This window comes from Battus philenor, unplaced genomic scaffold (genome assembly GCF_028537555.1).
Source record: "Battus philenor isolate CCGP_79_NKW_IND1 unplaced genomic scaffold, ilBatPhil1.0.hap1 SCAF_8, whole genome shotgun sequence".
Lineage (NCBI taxonomy): Eukaryota > Metazoa > Arthropoda > Insecta > Lepidoptera > Papilionidae > Battus > Battus philenor.
Window position 1 is genome coordinate 10,727,722 of NW_027181748.1, and position 22,446 is coordinate 10,750,167.

Genomic DNA, 22,446 nt, shown 5'->3' on the forward strand with positions numbered 1-22,446 from the left:
TTTTTCGAACTCATCGATTGTGTTAAATATTGCATAAATACAACATCATCGCTTTTGTAACATAGACTTTTAGCGAATTGTAAGTAATTTCGTTATAAATGTATATATATATATATATATAGCCGGAGATGTCGTTGGAGCGATAGATTTCGCTTTTAGGCACGGCTGGTTCTGTTATAAAGGTCGTCCGTCCTGGCGTTGAATTAACGGTTCTTGACACTGGAACCACGGGAACAGCATAAGGTTCACGCAACGCATAGCCCCTTTTCAGACGGTTGATCGAGATGATAGTAGATTTACTACTCATGTCGATCTTGAATGTCTCTCCTGTCGGCTTGCATACATCATTTTTCTTTAGGAACACCGCTGTAGCTGTGGACAAGTCCTTGTGGACGAATGTTTTACCGTACTGTGATAAAGAACAGGTATTGCTCTTAGGTCCCTGATGTGCCTGGGAAGACGGAAAAAGGAGTCCATGACTTCGGACGTCGATTTCTGGAACAGGTCACCAGCCAATCGTAGGTTCCCTCCGTATACAAGTTCTGTGGCTAGATATGTCGTTCTTCCAATCGTGGCACGTTCCCAACAGTACTAATGGAAGAAGCTCGTACTAACTGTCATTATCATGATACAATATAGCAGCTTTCAATCGGCGGTGCAGTCTCTCAACTAATCCGTTAAGTGGTGGATGGTAAGCGATAGTGGTTAAGTGGTTAAAATCGCGGTTAAGTGGTTAAAAAAGCGGTTAGTCAGCAAACTCTCTGAACAGGTGAAATAGGAATTGCCGTCCCCTGTTGGTGGCTATTTTTAACGGACAACCATCGCTTACGAATGCATGTGCGACTCTCTCTCTCTCGGCAGTCTAATCGACTAGCGAAAACACTTCTGGCTAGCTCCCAAAGAATCGACATTAGTAATGTTTTAGTCGAATCCATGTGACATAGTGAGAAGGCCAATGAAGTCTAGGTGCACGAGCGTAAAACTTGATGATGACAGCGTGAAAGTGTAAACTGCGGATCGTGTTTCTGGCTCTATTTGAGCGTTGACCAGGGACGATGATCTTAGTCTAATCTCTGTAGTCTTTTCAAATATTAGTCTAGACATAACCCTCAGTCATTAGGTGGATAGTGGGTGCAACATCTGGATAGCTTAGGCCGTGAACGGAGTCGAAGGCTTTAAGGTAAAACCCAGGAGTCAGGTACAAGCGCGGGGAAGAGCCAGAGATATGATTAGAGTCGGAAAAATTTATTTTCTGTAAGTCACGCGAAGTATTGCTAGTAAGATGTTGAAGCTCTAACTCAGTGACTTGTGCTGAAGCCAGGTCATCCAGGTCGATCGTGCGAGTTACTACTTTGATTGACGGACACAGTGCTTACGTTGCCACTAGACGCAGCCCGATTACTTAATATGTGTTTAGTATTGTTTAACAATAACAGTATTATAACTATTTTATAACGCGACAAAAACACTTAGTTGTGTTTTAATGTCCGTTCCTTATTAAATGTTTCTACTTAATTTGCCTGCTAATAGATAGCAACTTATTAAAATGTTTGTCGAGCTGTTTATCATTTTATTTAGTAGTAAATAAAAATTCGAAACGCATTTAAACATTATAAGAACTGTATGGGTTTCTTATGATTTTGTATTTATTTATTGTTTAAGCTTTGATTATTTGGAAAATGTATATTTGTGTTACTACTCTTAACAAATAAATTAAAATTTTAATCAGTCTATTAACACTTATCTTATTTATTGCATGGCAACCAATTATTTGATAAGCAGAAATAGTAATAGTGTTGATACATTTTCGTTATCTAAACTCTCTTGTGGTATTTGTCACTGGTACAATAATCATAATCTTTGATTTTCAAAATTATCTGGGAAATTATAGGTTGATTTTATTATTGTAATTGTTTTAGCATTATTTACTTAGCAGCAGCAAATTATCTAAACACGCACGCAGAGGCATGTTGGTTATTCCATGATAACTGTTCAAAATACCTGGAATCGATTTTAACATATAGTTGCAAGGCATGGCTTGGGTAAAACTCGTTCTACCAAAGTTTGTGAAGATTACTACATCCAAATTAAATTGTCCGACCAAAAATGTAAAATACGAATTTATATAATGGACTGCTTCAGACGATGAGCGTCAGTGGACAAACGATCCTTAATCTGCTGTACGAGGTCCATCAAACCTCAGAACAAACAGTGGTTTAGATTAAATACAGATTACCGTTCAAACCGTTTAAAAATTTCGCGGCAGTATTTTGGATTGAGGTATAAATCAATTGAACGCGGTGCTCTTTCTAGACAATTGCAAAATGAAGCTTACCGAGCTAACAAGACGAAGCATATCAGGTCTTAATGTAATCAGCACAGATGTGTATAAAAATATTTTGTACTACAAATTTTTTGATATAACATTTATAGTGTGGTACGGTTAAAGATTTTTTTTAGAATAACTCAAAGTGAAATGAAAATTTTACGATCATCTATCAAAATATTTTAAACTAGTATTACGAATGGTGTTGCCCGAGGTACAGTAACGACATAAGGTTAAATAAAATAGAAGCGTTATAGACTCCTAATTGCTTATAAATAATTGAATTTCTTTATTAACCCTTAGCGAAAGTGCATAAGCGAGAAAAGGTTTCTCGCTCTGGAAATAAAGCACTTAATTTCTTAAAAATCCGTTGACCAACTGGTTATCGTACTAGACAAATTAAATCACTGGCTTCTTTCTTCACATACTGTTAAAAGAGCTAAAAACAAACAAAACGAGAATGTTCGGAGTTTCTTCAAGTACGAGACAGCCAGTTCGTCTTAGTAGCCCAATCTCATGTTAAGAGATTTATGTTACAAAAGTTCTTGCCGTAATAACCCAACACAGGCTTAGATAAATATGTATTAGATGTGTCGATTAATTTCTATTTATTGGATAAAGTATATTTTACTGGTTCTGTTATCACATTAATTCTACTGTTATATCAATTAAAAGGTTAAATGATTTGCAAAGTATCATTTTATTAGTAATATCAATTAGAATTAATACATTTGCAGTAAAAATGCAAAAAAGTAATCATCAAATAAATTTTATTGTATAAATTACAAACTATACCAAAGACCACTTGTGCTTTTCTTAATATCAACAATATTACATAAGATTTTTAATGTACATAAACAACTTATTGTTGTGTTGTAAACATTTATGTAATTTACATATAATAAATTCAAGCCATATTCTCTATATCACAATTAAAAAACATTGAACATTTTTATTGTTATTTTAATTTATCCTAGTGTAGTTCAACAGAACTTACAAATTATACTAAGTTGGTACAATAATAAATAATAGTTACAAATTTTATTAAATATTTTTTACAATTTCATATAAATGTGCAAGACAACATCTGTCATGACCCCAGGCTATTGCTATCTTTGTCATTAGGTTTTTCTTTAAGTTCAACAGCCTCGGGTGAAGTATTTTTTTCATCCTTAACTCTATATGCATCAGGTCCAATTAATGACAGTGTTACTGGTAAGAAAACTAATCCATTAAACAATCCAAAAAGAATTACAAGCAAAAAAATTTTGAAAAATGACTGGAAAGTATAAGCTTCTGATGTACCCAGTAAAGATAAGGACAAAAGTGTTGAACCACCACCTAATAAAACTGCAGAACCAATGGATGTAACTGTGTCAAAAGCTCTGTCATTTCGTGAACCATTTGTTATTGTTAGGAAAGTATGACCTACATGAGCAGCATAATCTACACATAAACCAATTGCTAACTCAAGTCCAATGCAACAAACAATATCAACAGTCATGCCCCATCTTTGCATCCAACCCAAAACATTAATTATAGTTAAGAGAACACAAACAAATATCCACAAACACATTTGGAGATTAGTTATTAGTACAATAGTACAAGCCATAACACATAATAATGCTAACTCTATGTTTCTCTCTACTTCAACACCTATGACTTCATCTGTCACCCAGTTAGCAAATACTTTAGACCAAACACTGCGGTAGCCATCTCCAGTAGATATATTAGCTGATTTCACAACATTCTTTATATGATTCATTGCCGGTATATATTGCTCGGGACCTTGAAAATTCTTTAACTTAAATGACATTAAAGATGCTTGAATGTTACTCACAGGTTCACCACAAACTAATGGCTTTTGAAATTTGAAACTTGCCTGAAACTTTCCACCTATAGGACTAAATAAAAATCTTGACAAATATTTATTAAATTCAGTATTAGTTACATTATGATTTCTAAGATCACGATTATAATTAACTAATACATATCTGTGAAAATATTCAGTCCAAGTAACCATGTCCATCACATAGGAATTATTGCTCAAGTTATCTATCATATCTATCACATTAGAAAATTCATAATTGTAATCCATTTTCCCCATGAACACCATTGCCTCCTGGCCATTATCTGGATAATAATATTCATAATTAGAAATAAACTTCTTGTAATAAGAGCTTTCAGGAATAAACCATTTTGGATCAAATCTTTGTTCCAACTTTAATGTGGCTTGTATGCTAAAACATGTCATAATTATAGTAAATAATATTACAATTGTTTTACCAGCTTTCGTAAATATTATTCTTTTATAGAATTGTGATAATAATTGATGGAATTTTGTGTTTTCTTCAGACAAAGGCACTGGTTTCTTATGAGTATAGCAAAATAATACTCCATTTCTACTCTGCTCTATTCTTCGTAGATCTAATGAGAAAACTGCAACATAAAATGTAACAGAGTAGCAGAAGACGAAAAATACACCAGCAGCACCATATATACAAAATGATTTCAATGAAGGCAATATGGTAATTGCACCTATTAATAATGCTACAATATCAGTAAATGATGTAATAACAATAGAAACTCCTGCATGCTTCAACATAAGACCAACTTTGGTAGGAGTACTCTTGGTAGATTTAGAATTTGAAACCATTCTCCAACAAGCATCCATCACAAACATGTCATCAATACCTAAGCCCATTAGTAGAAATGGCAACGAAGAGTGCACTGGCCCAAATGGCACTCCAAAAACAGAACACCAACTGACTGCAGTAACATAAGCCATACCAACACACAGCAGACCTACACTACCTAAAGTTATTTTGACTTCCAGCCAATTGCACCTTGACAAAGCTATCAATGCATAAATGAACATTAACACAATACCAATAAATAGTTTATCCATATCATTAAACATGGTTTCTCCGCTAACATCGGCAAAACTTCTCCCTGCCTCATAGTACAACTTTGCATTTGTGATATTAGATGATATCTTTTTCATAGTCATTAAAAATTGTTTCTCCCACATGCTTAATTGCACAGATTGCCAATCTTCTGTACCAACTAAATTACCAGTTTCACTCATTTGTGTGTCAGACATATTAACTTGTGTGTACCAGACAAATAACAATGCTTTAGCAGAAACAATGTAACCTGTACTGTTATACTTAACTCCACCCAGTAGTTTAGTGTAACCCATTTCATGGCCAGATATAGGATTAGTTTGAACATGATTTATTTTTTTAATGATGTCTTCTTTTGTTACATTATTAATTAGTTCTTTATCACTTCCCCACAAATCCAAGATATTATACTGAAGACAAGTAAAAGAAAACTTATTCAAGAATCCACAATAAAACTCATCATCAACCCACAATGTAGAATCACTAAATTCACTGTTACTTTTCTTTTTATTAGACTTAATCTGACTTGCATTTCCTCTGGTCTCTGGTGCATTATTTTCTTTTGTGTTTAAAAAGTTAACTATAGGAACTTGGTAACAAAAATCTTGCAAAGTATAATTCTCAGATTTGTATGTAATTGTCAGAGAATCTATTTCTTTAACAATATTGTTAATTTCCTTAAAAACTTCTGGTTCTAACACATTGTCAGCAGTTAAAAGAATTTTTTGAAATCTAAAAGTAGTTCCAAACTGGTCTATATACCAGTTAGTATCTATAAAGAAGTCAGACTCTGGAGGCACCCAAAGCTTGATAGGATTCTTTTCTATGTGAAACCTCATCAAACCAAAACAACTTATAAACACAAAGGTCCATACTAAAGATATTGTTCTCCATGGATGTTTAGCTATATTTGCACCAAGCACAAAGAATATCCTTTCAACAAAGTTAACAAAAATCGAAGCAACATCTTCCCATAACTGTTGAAGAGATCCACAACACTGTTGAGTAGGCATAGGTATTTTGAAAGGATATCAGATTTTAAATTGACTAATGTTTTCTAACAGGTAATTCATAAATGGTCAACTAAAACTTTTTGTCAAAATATTGAAATAATATGCCTTTTGCATTTTACAAGGTTTCAAAATTGGCACTTCGTCAATTTGATCAATTCACCGTGATTCTGATTATCAACACCAATCGTATCGTCTTTCATCAACGAATAACATTGACAAACTAAAGTCAGTATCAGCAATGCTGTAAACACTACTAAAGCAGTTTAATTAAAATTTCTGAACAAAATTCATTAAGTGCACAAAAAAAAAAGTTTGAATATAGGATATACCTAATTATTTATATGAAAATTTTTACCTTTTTAATGTTTATTTCTTAAGAGCAACGATTTAATAAAATATGAAATAGATCATTGTCTTAAAATAAATTGAAATATTAAGTATCACCAAGTTGTTAAACGTATGCAAAAGCAAAAGACCTAGATATTTTATGTATTAAGATCTATTACTATAATTATGTTTTCCAGGGCATTAGTACATTTTAATTATCTGTCTAAAAAGTGTTGTAATCTGTGTTTAGAAGATTGTTTTAACTAGAAGTGTGTTTGTCATGTGTGTTTATGTCAATTAATAAGTTTCTCTTCTAAGAAAGTTTAACGCGCTATCCATATTAAATTTGTTTAAGTAATTTTAAAAATTATTTAAACTGTGACATAAATTAATGCTAATAATTATACAATGTGGACTACAAAAACTTTTCTAACGAAAACTAAACGCGGCAATATCTTAAAAGTAAGGTTAATTTAAATATTTGCTTTACTATAGTCAAGCAATTGTAACTAAGTGATAATTATATCAATGAACTCTTTTACTAATTAACTTTAACAATATTTCTACTCATAATTTTTGGGTAGTGGTGCTGTTATACACACAAATTGCGCGCCAAGTATTCAACTCGCAACTATTAAACTTAGTGTTTAACTCAGTCACAAGGAAAGATATTTTTCAAAAAAGGACGTGGTAGTAAAACAGTAATTATATGAAAAATACTAAAAAAATAGATAGGAGCTAACATAAACATGTATATGTTTTGAATAGGTATATCCCTAATGTGTGACATATTAGGGACACTTATAACATTTCAATTATTACCAATCCGGACTGGGTTTGATAAACATTAAAGAATAAAATAAAACTTTAATTGTGTTTAATTTATTGAAAAAAAAATGTACTATGAAATTCAATGAATCTTGTATGGAACTTTTTCCATTAAAATAATTTTAGTATTAAAAAAAATTAACGAGAAAAAACGGAAAATCTAACAAATTATAATATAAAATCCAATTTGTATATTAATGTTGTGTGTGTGCTAATTATTCCATCACAGAAATACTCAGTTTTACTTATATTGTATTCATTAATTTTAGACACCTTTCAAGATAATTAATGTTACAAAAATTTATGTATATTTGCAGATAGTCAGAGAACATTATTTGAGAAGCGATTTACTTTGTGGTTCATCAGCATGTAACAGTTGTCCACATAAAGATGATGAGTTTGTTTTGGATGCAACACCCAAGTCTATTTGTGCGCTTTTTGATTATGATCATTATCTAATATTGGACACTAACGTTGTATTGCATCAAATAGATGTGTTAGAAGAAGATGCTCTTACAAATGTTATTATTTTGCAAACAGTACTAGAGGAAGTCAAGCACCAGAATGGTGCTATATTTCAGAGATTATTGGAAATAATAGGAAAGAAAAAAAGGAAATTTTACTCATTTGTCAATGAGCACCATAAGTATGATACTTTATTTATTTATTTTATAAACACACTAGCAGTGATATAGCTGATAACTGTCATACTAATTCTAAAACATATCCAGTCCATTTTGGAAATCACTAAGGGTATTTTTGAAATTTTTTTATGACATTTTAGTGATTCAATTTTTAATATGCATGATTTATTTTCCATTTGTATGCAGGGAGTGTGGGTAAGAGTGGTGAATTGTCTTCATCCGTAGATAGATAAACTTTTGTTACTCAAGACATTCTTTAGGTGGTTGTATTGGACAACAAAGCCAAGTGACAGGTGGCATTAATTAACCTTAACAGGGTTCACTATGGATCCCATTCATCTTTATAATGAAAGGTACAAGTAATGAATGCAATATGTCCTACAAGGTGGTCTCCGGCACTCTTTGGGCCACAGAGCGCTTAATTTGTTACCAAAGGATGCATGGAAGTGTAATACTACTAAAAATGTAATACTATTGAAATGTAATACCACTGGAAACAAGAAGATAGTTTAACAGGTGTTTCATCCAAGCCTCTTTACCAATAGATAGAGAAGTTTTGTTGGATCTGGTATAAAAGGCTCATAAACCAGATCAATTTCAAAGAAAACACAAAATAACTAGTAAAGTTATATATAATTATAGGTTCTTGAACTCCTAATTGCTAAGCAGTGCCAATAGGTAATAATCAAAAAAGGAAGAAAATAACCCAAACACCCACTCCTGAAGGAGTTTGAACATCTAATTGCTAATAATTCAGCAAATTTCCAGTAGATCTCCCTAAAAATATGGAAACCAAAACAAGGGAAATAAGTACACCTCTCCCTATATTTTATGATGTGGATAATGTATGTAAACTTACTGAATTACTAGAAATGATAAATTAACAGAAACCAAATGCAGATAAGTTCTAATGAGTTAGACATATACAAAAAAACTCACATCACTTGTAGTTAAAGATCTCAAGTACATTTATCACCTAAAAAGGAAAGACTATTATCATACAATATGGACACTAAAATAACTATTTGTGACCATTTAGATGTGTAAAATAGGGAAAATCCCATAAGATTTCAAATGACACTAAACATTATAGATATATCCTGGATACATGTAATGAACCGCATCTTGTCAATTACAAAGTGTAATACAACACCTTTAAAAGAGTAAGGAAACAGCAAAAATACTTTATTCTGATCTCCTGGTGCTCGGAGATAAGAGATAGACCAGGACAAACTGTAAGATTGACTAGTCCTCAAAAATGAGTTCTACAAGAGATAATGAAAATACTGAGTAAATAAAATACTATAATAGAACAACACACAGAGAAACATTAAAAAGTCTTAAAGAAAATGAGTATACTGATGCAACTCATAATAACCCTAATCAAAAGTTTTCATAAGGCATCATTATGTCTATGACCTAAAACCCGAATGGTTTGTCTCCCAACACAGATGAAGTAGAACTCAAATTGACCTAACACAAACTTGATGTTTTGTTGGCTTCAGAAACCCATTGCACCATGAAATCCTGTGCAAAAATACCAGTTTATGTGTATATAACTCATCAACTAACTTATTATGTATATAACTCATGCTGGTATTGCAATTGTTATAAAATAAACTGTAAACAATAACTTCCAGCGATAAAGATTCTTGTGGATACTTCAATGTCTCTAAGATATATTGTTCCCTAAAGCACAATATGCCCAAAATAATGTTTAATGCATTTTTCCTTACCTTGGAAAGAAGATTTATTTGCGGTGATTGGAATCCCAAAAATACTCATTCGAGGTTCTAGATTGACAACTTCAAGAGGTAGGCACCTAAAGGCAAGCAAAGATGAAAACCACTTGTTTATTTTATCTGCCAAAGATCTAACATACTGGCAAACAGGCCTGAAAAAGAAAGTTGATCTTGTTGATTTTTACATTTGGAATAGAAAATGGAAAGTTAAAGCTGGTGCATCAAATTCTGTACACATTACATTTACTCTTAAAAATGGCAACTGCAATCCTGTTCAGCTCCTAGTGACACACTACCTTGCACTGATCAGGTATCTGGGGCTCCACCTAGACCCTAGGCTAACATGGCAACAACATGTTACAACAAAAGGATAAGAAGTAAATCTGTAATAAAAAAGTAGGCTCAGGTTATTGGGTAGAAATAGCAAACTGTCTATAGACAATAAGTTATTAATACATAAAATGGTTCTGAATCCTGAATGGATGTATGGGATTCAGGTTTGGAGAGTGGCAAGCACCTCTAATGTCTATTCCAATGCATGCAGAACATAATACTTATTGAAATATTGAATGTCCCAAGGTACATAACCAACTCTAAAATCTGCAAATGTCTAAAGGTGGCAACAGTTAAAAATGAGATCAGAGCATTGGCTAAGTCTTTTCAACGACAGTTTGCAAACCATCCAAACCAGCTAGCTGCCCAAATTCTTACATCATAAAAAATCTTACATTTTGCATTGGCATCAAAGTTGAAGTGCCTTAGAATATCACATTGCTACTTTTCATCATCATGTCACCCAATGCACATCCCCTGCAAGGAATAGGCACCGCCAAAATATTACTACGAAATACAACAATTACATTAACATTTCCAATATAATACAACATTACAAAATATGACCGATCTTGCGCTGCGCGCATCCAGCAACTCCTTGCAATATTGTCTATGACATTGTACCCCATACTGGGGGCTCTTCCCACGCTCACGCTTCCAGAATATTATTATAAGCAATTGTTTAATTTTACGACATAATATAGCAATGACAAGTAATAATAAAAAAAATACTATTTAATTATTGTAATGAACAAAAATAAAAATGTATAGTTTAAGGCCATATTGCAATCTGTTGCAAAGTGGCAAGGTGGCTGATGCATTCTTAATATAATTTCATTAAGCACGCATGGATATCAGGTAAAACTTGCGATCTACAATTGTTGTTGCAGTTGAAGTTAACTGTTGTTTTTAATTAAAGTCTCTACCTGTAGAATTACTGAAAAACCAAAGTATAATTTTTTATGTCATGGTTTAGATACAATTGATAATATGTTAGAAATATGAAAATGGTCAAAGTGAACAGAAGTCGATTTCCATTATTTATTAGTTAAATTATAATAGATATGCAGTGCATGAGAAACTTGACAATGTTATTTTATTATTCATTTTTAGAGATACATATGTTGAGCGTAATCCTGGAGAGAAAGCAAATGATAGAAATGATCGTGCAATCCGTCAAGCAGCGTCTTGGTATGCTTCACATTTAAGCATTAACAGCTTAGATGGAAAATTTCCACAGATTGTATTACTGACTGACGATGAAAAAAACAGAAAATTAGCTCAAGAAGAAGGGATTGTCTGTTGTTCAGGTATAAAATAAATAATATATATAATAACCGAATTTATTTTTAACAATTTTTTAAGAATTACGTTAAACAGTCATACAAAAAAAGATTTTTAGATATGTGTTCTACACAACTAGCTGTTTATCACACACTGCTAGAACTTAATGAAAGACCACTTCACCCCCATATGGTTAGAATTTGTGAAATCAATGTTTAATTGGCTTCTACTCAGCCAAAGGAATATTTCTACAATACTAAATTTCAAGTCTCATGAACCTTAAAATTTATGTTAGTTAAACATCTAGTAACAAATTTAAACTGAGTGAATCATTATTTCTTAATTACATTTTCAGTTAAAGATTATGTAGAAAATATTAATGGATTTGTCGGACTTGTGGACAAGTTATCAAAGAATGTAATACCAGAAAGCTGCTCAAAGGATGCTCTTTATCCAGCACATTTGACTCCAAGTCAGATTCACACAGGTATTAGGAATGGAAAGTTGTATCAAGGGACTTTTCATGCCTCGAGAGAAAACTATTTGGAGGGATCGTCAGTTGTTACTGGCTTTGAGAAACCGGTAAATACCAAAATATATGTTACCATAACCTTGAAAAAAAAAATGAGATTATTTTTAGCCATACCTTTTTTTTTCAAATTTCGTTTTTTATTCAACTACTTCTCTGATTAAAATTTGTTTGTAATGTTAAATTATGGTATATTGCTTTTTTGTAGATTCTATTACAAGGCCTTATTGGAATTAATAGAGCTGTTGATGGAGATATAGTTGCAATAGAAATTTTTCCCAAAGAAGAATGGAGAAAACCGAGTGACATTGTATTAGAAGACAAAGCAGATGATCAAGGTGACCGCTTAGAGGAGGAATCAGAATTGTTGACTACTGTTAAACCTGCAGATCCCAGCAACGACGAAATCACGCCTACTGGAAAAGTTGTAGGAATAATCAGAAGAAAATGGAGACAATATTGTGGTATTTTAAAACCGAGTAAATTTCCAGGTAATTATCGTTTATAAGCAAATCTTTGTTTTTTATTTTTGAATGTCATATATCTAAAGCATAGGTTCACAATGGGGCCGTTTTGGCCTCTTGGGGGATATTAGCCGGTCCAAAAGCAAATGGAAGTGGTATAAAATAACTCTATTTCCAAAAAAAGTTTTTTTTTATTTATAGCATAAAATATTTATCTTACTAAGGCTAATTTATAAATATTATTTGCCAAAAGACTTCTCCATCCTAATATGTATTTATTTTCATATTATATAAATAAACTGTACATTACAAAAAATGTAATACATAATAAAATTGCAAAAGAGATATAAGAAAATTTGATGGGTTAAAATTATTAACTTAAAAATATACAGTGTAGAGAATTTATTACTTCAATATTTTTAAAGAATATATGACCATAAATTACTAATGAATAATTTTACAAATCATGATATTAACTACTATTGTTTTTGTGTTTAGCTAATTTCTAATTTATTGTTCAAACTATATATTTAATCAATGAATCTATCTCGTCTTCTATTTTGCGTGCATATTGTACAATAGGCTGTATGTACAGCTTTGGTCATATTGTATGTTATATATACCCATATAAGTTAGTTCATGTACAATAAATTAATAACCAAAAATTAAATATCAAAGCATCTCTGAACATACTAGATATAAGCCATGATTATTGATTAATTATTCGAAATAAATCCTGAACAAACCTCAGACTTTATACAGATTATACAACTAAGATATTTATGGAATTTATATGCAGTTTATTTACGACAGATCTCCTATATACCTTTTTTATTATTATATCCCTATAAGTATTATATTTTTGATGTTAGTATGTATGGTATTTTGTCTAAAAATAATCTATAGACGGTATCACAAACATGGAACAATAAAACACGAGGAACTTTATTTTCGTTGTTTTTTATATTTTGTTTTAAATGTTTATTCTAATGTATATATTTGATAAATGAATTAAGATGTGATTGTTTTAAAATAAAATAAACAGATTGAACAAATAAATGACTTTCAGGAGCAACTCGACACCTTTTCACGCCGGCTGAGAGGAAAATCCCCCACGTTCGAATAGAGACGCGACAAAGTGATGTTTTGGCTTCGCAAAGAATACTCGTTGCCCTTGATTCTTGGCCAAGGAACAGTCGCTATCCACTAGGACATTTTGTTCGCTCTTTGGGGCCCATCGGTATGTTTGTCATATAGTTGTCTATACAATATTCGTCGGATAGAGTTAATGTTAGAAAATATACAGTATATCTCATTGGCTATTAATAATGAGTTAAGGATGTGTTTATACTAAGGAAGATGACAGTTTAAAAGTCCGTACGTCGATTGGATGGTGCGGACGCGTTTTCTTTCTATTATGTCTAATGTTCCTGTTTAACATACGATTTGTATCATTTTGTGATTTTTGTAAGGTAGGCCATGAATTAGTTGATATTTGAAAATTTTGTATAAAATAAACCATTACATATTTTTAACCATTAGATTTTTTTGTTGGGATCATTTTAAAAAAATATATCATCTAAATGACCACTATTTCGATTTTCTCCTTAACGAGTGCAGAAATTTTCAAATACTCGTTAGCTAAGAAACAGCGAGATTACCGATATCCATTCGCTGATTTTTTCTTTCAGTTGACAAATCGATTTTGATTTATGGATATATACGCCGCTCTTTAAATAACCCTATAAATAGAAGTCTGCTGGGGATAGATCTGGGCTTGTCATGGAACGTTGCCTCGTCTGGAAATCAGCTTCTCCGGAAACATTCCTTTGATCACCGGCAGGCACTCGTTGGATGTGATACGATCGTAGCCAGCAAATTCTGTTAGGCATTGGTGCCAAGAACTCGTTTGTCTGCCGGAGTTGTGAGATTAAATTGTTATGACTCTGTGGCGTGCATATCGTGGCCACTCGCTAACCGCTCCGCCTTTTGACCGCGCCTCGAAAAATCGCGTTGCCTAGCAACGAGCTCTTACCCACGTGCCCGCGCAGTCGATCGCATCGCGGCAGCGTCGGTAATGAAACGGATAGATGATAGATGGCGCCACAGTAGACGCAACAAAAGTTTGCATCGCGCTGTTGAGAGTCTACGCGCTCATTATAACTGCGAGCGGAGGTGTGGTCAACATTAACAAGAAGCTACAGAACTACCTTGTCTCCCACAACTCCTTGGCCCACCCTATCAGCATGTGATTCTAATATATTTTCAATTTTCCCATTTTTAACTCTATAAAAACTTTCTTCGTACCTTAAAGAAAATCCTAGAAAAGAAATTAATTGAATTGGGAATACAGTTCACGAGTTTTAACTTTATATTTGAGGATTCATATTTAATTTAAATATACTTTTGTTGTTTGCTTACTGAAGGTGACAAAACTGCGGAAAATGAGGTTATTTTACTGGAACATGACGTACCTCACGCTCGATTTAGTGAAGCAGTACTGGCTTGCTTGCCTCCCGATGATTGGACAATACCACAAGAGGTGAATTTGACTTTTCTTTACATATATGTACGCGATACAGGTTGATTGTTTATAGATGTAACAGTTTCAAAAAGGTGAATGTATAGTTCTTCTGATCAATTAATGTATGTTACACTTTCATCTTAAAAAAATTCAGAAAAAATAAATAACCTGATGATAACATAGCAACAAAAAATGTTTACTATCTGTTTTTGCTGAGTGTATACTGCCAAAAGTTATTTAAGCATTTACACTTGAAACCAATCATCTTGTATAAGAAGAATAAGTAATACTTTGCCTTTAGATTTATGATAAATCTTTCTTATTTACAGGAGATAAATAAACGTGTAGATCTGCGTTCGTTATGCATTTGTTCCGTGGACCCGCCCGGTTGCACAGACATAGATGATGCACTACACGCACGCCCAATAGATGGCGTTACAGGTAGCGGCTTAAAGAAGTACGAAGTAGGCGTGCACATCGCTGACGTCACTCACTTCGTGCGCCCTAACACTGCGTTGGATAAAGAGGCTGCTTTGCGATCTACCACAGTTTATCTGGTAGATAAAAGAATTGATATGGTTCCAGGTATATATGCCTTTATTTTCATAGAGAAAAAGGCAACCTTGCCTAGATGCCTTATAAAATAAATGTAATAAGTAAAGGATTTGAATTAATTTAGTAATTTTGCAAATATTTGCAGATTTACTAAGCTCTAATCTGTGTTCGCTGCGTGGAGGTGAAGAGCGATTGGCGTTCTCCTGCGTATGGGAGTTGGATGAGAATGCAAACGTTTTGTCAACTAAGTTCCACAAAAGTGTTATAAAGGTAGGCCGGTCTAAGTTAAATGAACTTTCTTGATGTTTAAGTAAATTGAAAAAAAATATAAATTAATAAGTATAAAAACACTTTAGCTAACCATTTAGTTTTTTTTTCAAGTTATTTCGTTTATACGATATATTTTTTAATAAATTAAAATTAAATAATAGATTTTTATGTAAAAAACCTTAACAATGAAAAATTTCGTTTGTGGTATGAGTGAAATTATTTGTTTATAGATTAAAAATATTGAACAGATAATATATAACTTACAACTTATTACATTTTTACTACACGTTTTGACGGCGCCGGTTTATTTAAGTTTTATGGCTTGCAATTGAATTGATTGGTTCCATGTAGACCCAATCTCTGAAATAGCCAAACAAAAAAAAAAACAAGGAACGGCCGGTTAGCTTCTGAATTCGAAAATTACCGCAATCTATCGGCGCCGTCCATAGTAACAGCGTGCCTTATGCATGAATATATAAATAAGAATAATAATTTTCATACAGTCCCGTTCTGCAATGACATATGAAGAGGCGCAGTTGATCATAGACGACAGTTCCCGTAGCGACGAGATAGCGAGCTCGTTGCGTGTGCTGAACGCGCTCGCTAAGAAGCTGAAGCAGAAACGTCTTGATAACGGAGCCCTGTTGCTGGCTTCACCGGAGATACGATTCCAGGTAAACAGACAGTGATAACCAGAGATGAGGTAATAATGAGAATACATAATAAGGTTGGCCTATTATGTATCGCATTTTGTATCGAAAACAGAGGGTTGAAAACAATTTTGGCATTTGGAGGGTTAAACGGATTAACACTAAGATAACTATAACTTAATAGATAATATCCTCTTTTATAATAATTTTCTAGAATGTCTTCACTTTTCATAGTCTTCCGTCCAGAATATTTTCCGCGTAATTTAAATAATTGTAAACGCGAAAAAAATTTACTTACATTCATATTTTGACCACAAGAATGATGTGAGCAGTATATGCTTTCAAATACTAGTTTTACGTAAGACTCCTGTAACTAGTTTTGTTTTTAAACTTATGTGCATTCCTGTTTTAAAATATGAGATAGAGATCAATCAAAAATGTTTTAAAGGTTTTTTTTTTAAACTTTTAAGTTATTTATTAAGACGATGTGATGACATTCGAATTTGTAGGTAGATTCGGAGACACATGATCCAGTGGAAGTGCAAGCGAAGAAGATACTAGACACCAACTCTATGGTGGAAGAGTTTATGTTGCTGGCCAACGTGAGCGTGGCAGAGTGCCTTGCTAGGGAATTCCCGCAGTGTGCTCTGCTGCGACGACATCCCTCTCCACCGCCGGCCTACTTTGAAACGTTCCTCAAAGCAGCTAAACAACAGGTATATAAAATTATCCCGTCCCATGGGTTGTCTTTTTTTTAAACTATTAATCTTCCAATGTTTACTCAGGTAAATAGCAAATAACTTATACTAATAAAAATAATTAATTTGTGACTTGGTTTGTATCCCAAACCGTGGTGGCAATTACAAACACTCAACAATACAGAGATCTTGACAGCTTTTTTGGTCTAGCGATAATAGTGTTACCGGATAAAAAATAAAAATTGAGAAATTGATAGTAAATTATCATTATTGCAGCCACTGCTGTCTTCCCCGTAGGCTTCTATTAAGACCGATTAGCAGCTACCTTAAATAGTAGATGCATGTAAACGCTTCATTACATTCTTTTACAATTATTGATGCTTACAAATCTCATCTGCCCCTTCATTTGCTTTCAACACTACGATTATTATGTGTAGTGATAGATGTGCAGAATTCTGTCGACAGCTAGGATATGGGTTTTAATTTACTGTGCGGTGAGATGTGGTGTATTGTTTCTACTATTTTCTTTTCTATAAACTTTTCTCATGTTTTAATCAATAATTAAATAAAAAATTAGGGCCAGATGTTACCGAGCTTACATATTAGGCTATTAAAATCTATTTGTATAGATGTAAAATTTATTGGCAGGGTTTCGAATTGGACGTGTCGACGAACAAAGCTTTCTCAAAGTCCCTGGACACGGCTGTGATTCCGGAGCGGCCGTTCTTCAATACGCTGCTGCGTATCATGGCGACGCGTTGCATGCAGCAAGCCGTGTACTTCTCGAGCGGCACGCGCACGCAGGACGAGTTCTATCATTACGGGCTCGCGTGCCCCATCTACACACATTTCACTTCACCTATACGGAGGTCAGTAAAGCCAATAATATCATTTTTATTTAAATAATATAGATTAAGACTGATAATCGTGGCGATTTTTTGCGGAGGGCTATTGCTATGGCTCTGGGAGTAGGCGTCTATCGGCTTACAATATGATAATGAGTTTCCCATCATTTGAAAAATCAATGCTTTCTTTCGTACAATTGTTAATATATAAGATACATAATGAAAATTTTAGACGGTTAATTTAAATTGAACGTTACCTAAATAAAAATTTCTGCGCCCCACCCCTCCTGAAGATGTAACTCAAAAGCCCCTCCCCACTCTGATAATACTGGATAAATGAATCATACAAAAGTTTTGATTTTTTAAAAACAGTCTAAATTTTTTTAATAAATATGTGAACAAAAGTGTAAAACAGTATCTCAAATAAATAAAAGCAAAATGCAAACAAAAATAGTTAAATTGTGATAAAATGTGAAATAAAATAAGTATATTGATAAAGATATTTAATAGTAAAGCAAAAATGTAAGCCAATAATAATAAAAGTAATAAATACCTGTATCTGTAATTGAAGAATGAGGTGATGGAAGTGAGGCGACGCATGAAAGAAAAATTAGTATGGTATGGAATGCTAGAACAATTGTACATTACCCGGCGTTAAATATTACACATCGACTTTTGGGAAGAGACGCACGACTGACAAAACGTCACATAGGTAGTGTGAGACAGAGATAATGCTCTACGAAGCCGAAATTAGCCGATTGTCTCTTTCGAAAGGTCGATGTGCAATATTTGGCGCCGGGTACTGTAGAACGTAAGACGAAGAAAAAAAAAGATCACACGATGAATGAATGATGAGCAAAAAAATATATGAAAATTTTAAGCTTGTTATGCCCTATTCCATAAATACAATAGGACAGTACGAGAGGCTCCCAACGGCGGGGGCCATTAAAAAAATATGTGAACTAAAAAAATACATAATTTCCATATTGTTCACATCTTTAGTGTTTTCAGGTATCTATAATCGGCATTAAAGTATTTTATCGGTGTTCGACCGACCCCTATGTGACTTCTTAAAATAAGCAATGAGGAAGGAAAGAATGGGTGAAGAAAAGTAAAACTTGATGTGAGTATTTTATGAACGGCCTCTATGTTCATGAGAGTGCAATGTGCAGATACGCGGACGTAATAGTGCACCGGCTGCTGGCGGCGTGCATTGGTGCTGACGTGACGCACGCCACGCTGCTCGACGGCAAGTACGCGGACGCGCTCTGCGAGAACCTGAACTACCGGCACCGGCAGGCGCAGTACGCGGGCAGGGCCTCCGTCGCGCTCAACACCCACGTACGTGCCGCGCACACGATACACAAAATCTCACTCGCACACGCCTCCACCCGAATTCAAAATAGCTTTCTTTAAAGAGGCACTTTTAAATTAAGTATTCTAAACCTTTGCGGTCTGAAGGTGCTTCCCCGCGCCACGGCTAATCGGGCCGCAGGTCGGGTGGCGAGCGAGCGGCGACAACGGTGTTTATGTTACATTACGATAGCTCCAAGCGACAGGAATGCCTTACTGTTACTTGAGAAGGTTTCTAAACAGTTGATGTCCTTTCGTAATTATATTGTACCTATAACGTGCTCGATACATTCGTGGAAATTGCGTCGATTTGCCACCTAACCCGGCCGAAAAGTCTTCAACCGCAAAGGGTTAACATTACAAGTAGGAACCTATCTGATAAGAAGATCGATCGATCTGTTAAGAAAATCCAGGTAGAAATTCAACAGTTTCTATTTTTAAATGAAAATTAGCAATACTGCAGATAATTTTATCTTATAATAGCAACTATTGGGGGAGGGATATGTCCAGGCCTACAGCAGAAGTGATGGTGAGAAATAGAGCCATGTTTCGGGCCTCGGATATCCTCGAATCGGAAGTCCTGTCGGGAGCATTTTACAGGTTCCTCTGATGTGGGTAGTCAGATATATTGCTGAATAAGTAAATTGAACTAAATTTGATTGCAGAACTATGTTACAGAATCTAGGTGAGCTGTTATATCTGATGTTCAATCTCAGGGCCCTTACACTTCTTAGAGAGAACTCTCTAAGCAAACAAATAATGTAACAGAACGATGTTTCTAAGGAAGTTTTTGAACATAAGTTATTCCATAATAGTTATAGCATAAGTTCATTCCATCTCAAAATCGGTGAATTTGTAAATGTCAAAGGGAACAAAATATAGTCTATAAAATAAGAACTTAAATTCTGAATGGAGGATATACATACTTTGTAATTTTTTTACTTTTTGAATTCAAGTCTCTCTTATGGTACAGGGTATAAATTATAATGTACCACAAGAGCCGATAGCCGGAGGCCCAGGTCTTTTGCATTTTTGATTGTACTATATGTCAGGTTTGTTTGTGTGAGTTGACATGAGGTTATGTATTATGCATAATTCGCCTGCCGGTAAACGAATCCGCTTCCTACGAACATAAAACTACTTTTGCCATGTAAAAGGAAAGAATGAAGGAATCTGCGAAGAACGAAAGAAAAGTGAAATAAAAACATTAAAAAATTATAGCCAAAAAAGGTCTCTGTCTCTATATATGATATGGGAATATAAAAAAGAAATAAAACGACGAAATCCTTAACCACACCTAACCGGTTCGAAGTGATCCATTGAAGGCATATTTTACGAATGTTACTTCTAATTAAAAACAATTTGTTTACGTGGCGTGGCTGGGTCAGTAAACATTGATTTACTGTATTTTTAACGCTATCGTACTGTCACCTACCTCTTGTTTGGCGTGATAATACTAACTTGTTTTATTGTTATAAATATAGTTTGTTTAGATAAAACAAAGTGTTGATGTACGGTAAAGGTTGTTTGTGTTCATTTATCTTTTACCTTAAGTTTATGGAGTCTGCTCCCGCCCACGAGGCATACTGATGATATTGTTTACGTCGTCGGTAGATGGACGTCGTTTCCAATGGGTTCTATTGGAAATTTCTAGGATATACCTATATCCAGCGCTGAACCTATATTCCGCCATTAGACGATGGCTGAATTGATGATGATTTATTGAAATACTGTTAGTTAAGTATTAGTGTATAAATAAATTGTGATCACATTTGGTCTTAATAATATTTGTTATATTATTTCAGATATTGTTTAAAAACAGAGTTGAGATTGAGTCGGCGGTGGTGTTGGCGGTAAAGCGAAACGCACTTCAGGTTCTCATACCGAAGTACGGTCTGGAGGGACCTCTGTACTTGCCAGATGATAAGTTCAAGTACAATGAAGAGGTAAATGTTCAATGAAGCCATCTTTTTTACTTTGGTTATAAGTATTTTTATATAAGATTTGTTAGAAGAGGTGCAAGTAGAAGGTACCAAAGAACGCTTTCGACGATTTATAGTGAGAATTTGTTAGTTAAATAGTGAAATAATGTACTACTTCTGCCATTTAATCATCACTATTTCAGTAGAAGAATGTCCACTGTTGGATGCAAGCCGGGGTGCACAACAGTAGATTTCTGATCAAACTGGTTGGACGTTGATAACTTTCGTTGATCTACACATATCCTTATTCTTAATTCGAATTAATAGTACTACTTAAAACTAAGCTGGAATGATTTACATTTGACGTATTGGCTTCAATAAAAAAGTACTTTGGTTATTTCGTTTTTTACAAGCACTCGTCTTTTCATTATAGTATGAATTAAAGTCAACTTACATTAGGTGCTGTTAACCTATGCAGCTTTTAATAATTTTGGTGGAATTGTAGTTTCACGAACTCATAATTTACTAGCCTAAAGTTTGTAGTGGGTGTGTATATGCTGTCAAAGTGGGCTTATCCACTATGATGGTATGTACAAATTACTTCGAAAATATCCTTACCCTCAAATTTATCAATTCACGCTTATTACTTTATTCGTCTATAGCGATCAAATCATTGAACAAAATAAATTTTCGAAAACCATTTATAAATTGTAATTAAAACTCGATTTATTTATTTAATTCATTTAATTTTTAAAGTGTGTTTGTAATTTCTAGGAACATTTTCAAGTATGCGACAATATCATTTTAAAGACATTTGACGAACTCACGGTACGACTGACCTTGGACAGCAGTAACTTGCAACATAGAAAACTGGTTTTTCAGTTAGTTAAACCACATATCCCTGGATTCAGTTATGTACCAGAGGAGGAAAGTTCGCAGATGGATGTAGAGGTATTAGAGGTTAAAACTATTGACGAAGTGTCTAAGAAGAAAGAACAAAAAAAGAAACCCGAACGAAAAGTTAGTCTGGAATCGAAAATCAAGAAAAAACACAAAAAATTACATACCTAATGTATAAATAAATATTTTTTTATAATACATTGAGTTTTGAATTTCTTTCTTTTTATGTAAAATTTATGACTTAGTTGTGGGACCACCGATCTTCTATAAGATTGTATGTGTATCTTATATCCTGTATCTTATATAAGATTAATAGTAATAATAATAATTATT

General features: G+C 33.7%; 2 protein-coding genes across 3 annotated transcripts; one reads left to right on the forward strand and one right to left on the reverse strand.

Moving 5' to 3' along the window:
• Positions 1-3,106: 3,106 nt before the first annotated feature.
• Positions 3,107-6,451, reverse strand: LOC137931536 (patched domain-containing protein 3-like). The gene has a single exon (XM_068774959.1). It carries the CDS (start codon positions 6,243-6,245, stop codon positions 3,417-3,419), a length of 2,829 nt encoding a protein of 942 aa, XP_068631060.1. The 5' UTR covers positions 6,246-6,451; the 3' UTR covers positions 3,107-3,416.
• Positions 6,452-6,872: 421 nt separating this feature from the next.
• Dis3 (exosome complex exonuclease RRP44-like protein Dis3) lies at positions 6,873-22,311 on the forward strand. 2 transcript variants are annotated; one of them, XM_068775022.1, is made up of 15 exons: positions 6,875-7,034; positions 7,718-8,046; positions 11,233-11,429; positions 11,759-11,985; positions 12,141-12,423; positions 13,466-13,636; positions 14,823-14,938; positions 15,250-15,505; positions 15,621-15,745; positions 16,249-16,419; positions 16,905-17,111; positions 17,742-17,962; positions 19,111-19,279; positions 21,097-21,237; positions 21,988-22,311. In XM_068775022.1, exons 1-15 carry the CDS (start codon positions 6,981-6,983, stop codon positions 22,282-22,284), a joined length of 2,964 nt encoding a protein of 987 aa, XP_068631123.1. In that variant the 5' UTR covers positions 6,875-6,980; the 3' UTR covers positions 22,285-22,311. The 2 variants fall into 2 exon arrangements, with proteins under 2 accessions (XP_068631124.1, XP_068631123.1); XM_068775023.1 differs by lacking the exons at positions 19,111-19,279; positions 21,988-22,311 and having other exon boundaries at positions 6,873-7,034; positions 21,097-21,231.
• The last annotated feature ends 135 nt before the right edge of the window (positions 22,312-22,446 follow it).